This window comes from Opisthorchis viverrini (genome assembly GCF_000715545.1).
Source record: "Opisthorchis viverrini unplaced genomic scaffold opera_v5_54, whole genome shotgun sequence".
NCBI classification, from domain to species: Eukaryota; Metazoa; Platyhelminthes; class Trematoda; order Opisthorchiida; family Opisthorchiidae; genus Opisthorchis; species Opisthorchis viverrini.
This window is the reverse complement of record NW_008751711.1, coordinates 1,906,727-1,910,465: the sequence shown is the minus strand read 5'-3', so window position 1 is coordinate 1,910,465 and position 3,739 is coordinate 1,906,727. Positions and strand designations below refer to the sequence as shown.

Sequence of the window (3,739 nt, the reverse complement as noted above, 5' to 3'; positions counted from 1 at the left end):
GTTCGAGACTCCCTACTGCGCAATGCTGATGATTTCCAAGAGGAATGGAACAGTTACACGATGCCTCTCGGCTTTCTTTTAGCATAGATTGACAGAATGAAGGGGGAGGATAGCTCAGTGGTTAGAGCGCGAATTTACTGACCGGAAGGTTCGAACCCGACCTCTGCTTCTCGACTTCCCCTGTCTAGGAGGCTTGGGCAACTTGGCAGGATCGCTGCCCTCGTGTGACATGACAGCTAGGCACCGAAAGGGTGTGACAGGATGAAATCTCTATAGAATACTTTAAGCTAACTTACGACCAGTTTGACTTCAGGATGTTAAATAACACAGTAGAGTGGAACGGATAGTCGTGCTTCAAGATACACACACACACAGAGCTGAAACACAGCAATGACAATGAGCGTGGGGAGTGGTACACAAGGCTTAGATGGATGGATGGATAGATGGAGGGGGGCGGCAGAACAGCAGCAACAGTGGGCTGGATGTGCGCGAGAGTACGTCCATGGCAATGGAGATTCCCGAATGAAGATATGGTCCACAAACAAAAATAAGCAGAGTACTGGCACAGTGTTGTCCGGAGGAGATGATACATCTGGCATAGGGGACGAAGAACACACGGAAGAACCTGAATAGAGCACAGTTAACAAGAAAAATCGGTCGAATGTTGATCAAGGCCAAAAGTGGCGACGGGGCTCAAGCCAAGACGTGTGCGTGCGACGATGAACGGATAGTTGGAAAACTATCGATGAAAAATCAATGGAATAAAAATAGAGAAAAAAACACAAATGGCCACCCTCGCCGGTGGAAAGGTAACCTTGGAACAGTAAGATAGACAGATCAATTATGCTCCCCAAGTAGAGAAAGGTGAGGGTAGGTGACATACAGAGAGAGAGGAGAGAGCAAGATGACTCGCAGAGAAATCAACAGAACGAGACAAAAGGTCCCAAACGGGGATGGTGTTCCGAACAATCGAGTGAGGCTAAAAAGTGGGCTATAGTTGAGAACAGCTGCGTCAAGCACACCACCAATGGTGACGGGACTTGTTTAAAAAAATTCTCAGGTTCGAGTGGATTTTTCATACATGCGATCAATTTCATGCTGAAATCGAACTTGGAGGTTGAATCGTTTCAGTTTGAGAGCATCAGTAACGAGCCCGGTATCCGGAGTCCATGACATGGGATCCAGGTGGACCTTCTTGGGGATTTCAAACGTGGTCAGTCGCTTTTCTCTTCCGACTCTTTGGAGGTCCTTGAGCACGGCTGCCGCAATCTGTGAAGTAGGAAGGACAATGATGTTAGCAAGGCAATACGACGGGGGACTAAATTTTTCTAAAAATCATTCAGCTATAGCACCCTTTCGGTGCCTGCCATCCATGCCACCTGAAGGAAGCACGGGGGCTAGGATACTGCCAAGATGCCTAAGTCTAGACAGGGGAAGACAGGAGAGACAGACGTTGGGTTCGAAATATGGAGTTTCCGGGCAGTTAAGCACTGAGCCACCTCGCCCCCTGAAGAAGCGGGCAGTTCCGGGCGGGGTAATGTTTTGAATAAGGAATCTTATTCCACAAAATTAAGGGGGACTCACTATTATTTTTTTTAATTTAATTTGAACTCCGTGTGCGTGTGTCGATTTTTGTTTCAACCGCAGCCGCATAAAATCGTTCGGATATTCGGGCAAAATGTCAGGAGCACATCTTTTGAGCGCAAAAAAACGTTACACTGGATGAGTGGTAGTCAGCAGGCGAAAAGTTTGCCGCTTTCATCTACCACTAACGACCGTCCATCGCTACTTGAAACGATGAAAAACTCGGCCAAAGTGTTGTCGCATGGAGAATAGCAGGAAAGACTGGAGATACCACCTAACTACCATGAGATCTGAGATACTGCTAGGTTGCCCAAGCCTAGACAGGAGCAGTCGAGGTAGTGAGGTCGGGTTTGAACCTGTCAGTAAATTCGCCCCTAACCAGTGGTCCAGTTAACTTAGACCTGTGGTGTTTTATGGCCGAGCTGACAGACTCACTCTGTTGTGTGAATCGTGGTTATGTAATAATGTTGAACGCTGGAGCATTCATTTTAGACGAAGTTGAAAAATCCATCCCGCCCTCACGAGGGATGTTCGAAAACGTTTGAATGCAGCTACAAATATGCTCACAAAGAGACCTCTTCCACTGAGAAAACAGTTTAGACTCGTCGGTGTTCCAGCGGATGGGGGGTTGCTGTACGTGGATTGGTCTGTCCGCAGCCGTCTGCGTTAGAAACTAACACTGGAAGTGTTGCTGACGTAAACGTCTGACAGCTGTTTGTTACCGGGCCTCAGACCAGAGGGCAAGGAAAACAAAGCGGAATCGCATGACTGATGACGTGGAGATCACGCCACACTTTTCGGAATGGTGTTATTTCGGTGCGCGTGCACTTGCGTGACGTCGGTCTAGCACGGTTCACTCGGGACGTGCCTGAGCTTGGCACACCAATCGAAAGGCGATTCGTTCAGCCAAACGACCGCCTGACCAATCAGAAGAGCCGCGGAAGCCATCATACGCACATGCGTGGGCGGACCGGAAACGACGACAGGAAAACGCGAGCAACGATTCATTCGGGGAAACGCATACAGATCGAGCGATAGAGACCGGCAAAATAGCATGAGACAAACCCTAGAAAAGCCACGCTCAGTTGGAGAGGAAAACGTGCTGATGTCAAGCATCGCGGTCTACACATTGTTGCTAGGGCTGAACGGGAGTGCGAATCGAAGATGGCTAAACGTAGAGTTACAAAAAAAGAAAGGTGGGAACCCACAGCAGTGAATCAAATAGCTAGAACATACCTGAGGAGACTTGCAGAGACACGCCAACTGTGCACTCTGCACGGCCGAAGGGTTTTGTCTGTCATTAGACTTCAAGGCCAACCGAGCTTCTTCTGCCAGGTGTTCGAGCCCAAGTGAAGAGGCCAATTCCATCAGGGCTGTGTATTTGGGGGAAACAAAACAGATGGTGTAGTGCTGGCTCGCATCAGCATACACGCACACCTGTTCCACGTAGACCGACTGCGCCAAGGCCAACTCGACCTTGCTCAACGAGACGTACTCGCCCGCTTGCAGCTTGACCAAGTCCTTCTTGCGATCGATAATTGATAGACAGCCATCGGTGTGCATCAGACCAATATCGCCTGAAAGAGCGAATCCAGAAGAGAATTTATAAGTCCATAGGAAGCCATACAGCCTTCCACAAGGACAAAACACGGGAAGGACACATCATGGGAGGGGAGCAAGGATATTACAACACTTGTCGAGGAAAAAACCTCCTTTAACTGGAGACAGAGAGTTTTCTGGCGGATTTACTTTCCAAGAGAGTCCATAAACCATTGGATTAGATTTAGAAACCGGGTAGCAAGTAAAACAGATAATTTCACTAATACCAATTCTCACTCAGCACACCGAAAGGTAGGCCCCACGAAAGGTAGGACCCACATTACATCAGTTATTGGGATACGTCGCAGGTGACAATAAAGTCGAGCCACAGGATGAAACGACATAATAAATAGTAATAATAATAGTAACCGTTTAGCCGTGGTCCTTCCCGGTACATAGCTGACGTGCAAATAGAAGAAAAGACGGGGGCTGAGCATCCTGTCAGGTCGCTTAAATCTAGACAGAGGAAATCGAAAAGCCAGGGTTGGGTTCGAACCATGGACCTTCCGGACAGTGAGTAGCTACTGACCTATCTGGGGTGGCGTTAACACCACTC

The 3,739-nt window shown here is 48.4% G+C and overlaps 2 protein-coding genes across 2 annotated transcripts in view; one reads left to right on the top strand and one right to left on the bottom strand.

Annotated features, from left to right (window-relative positions):
• Positions 1-3,739, bottom strand: part of T265_03745 (hypothetical protein) — a gene marked incomplete at both ends in the record, with an annotated part of 35,195 nt that overhangs the window by 3,893 nt on the left and 27,563 nt on the right. Inside the window, 2 exons of the mRNA XM_009168292.1 lie at positions 1,082-1,269; positions 2,821-3,161. Coding sequence (XP_009166556.1) covers positions 1,082-1,269; positions 2,821-3,161 — 529 coding nt within the window. The remainder of the gene's footprint in view (positions 1-1,081; positions 1,270-2,820; positions 3,162-3,739) is intronic.
• On the top strand, positions 391-633 carry T265_03744 (hypothetical protein; the record flags this gene model as incomplete). The annotated part of the gene is made up of 1 exon (XM_009168291.1): positions 391-633. One exon carries the CDS (start codon positions 391-393, stop codon positions 631-633), a length of 243 nt encoding a protein of 80 aa, XP_009166555.1.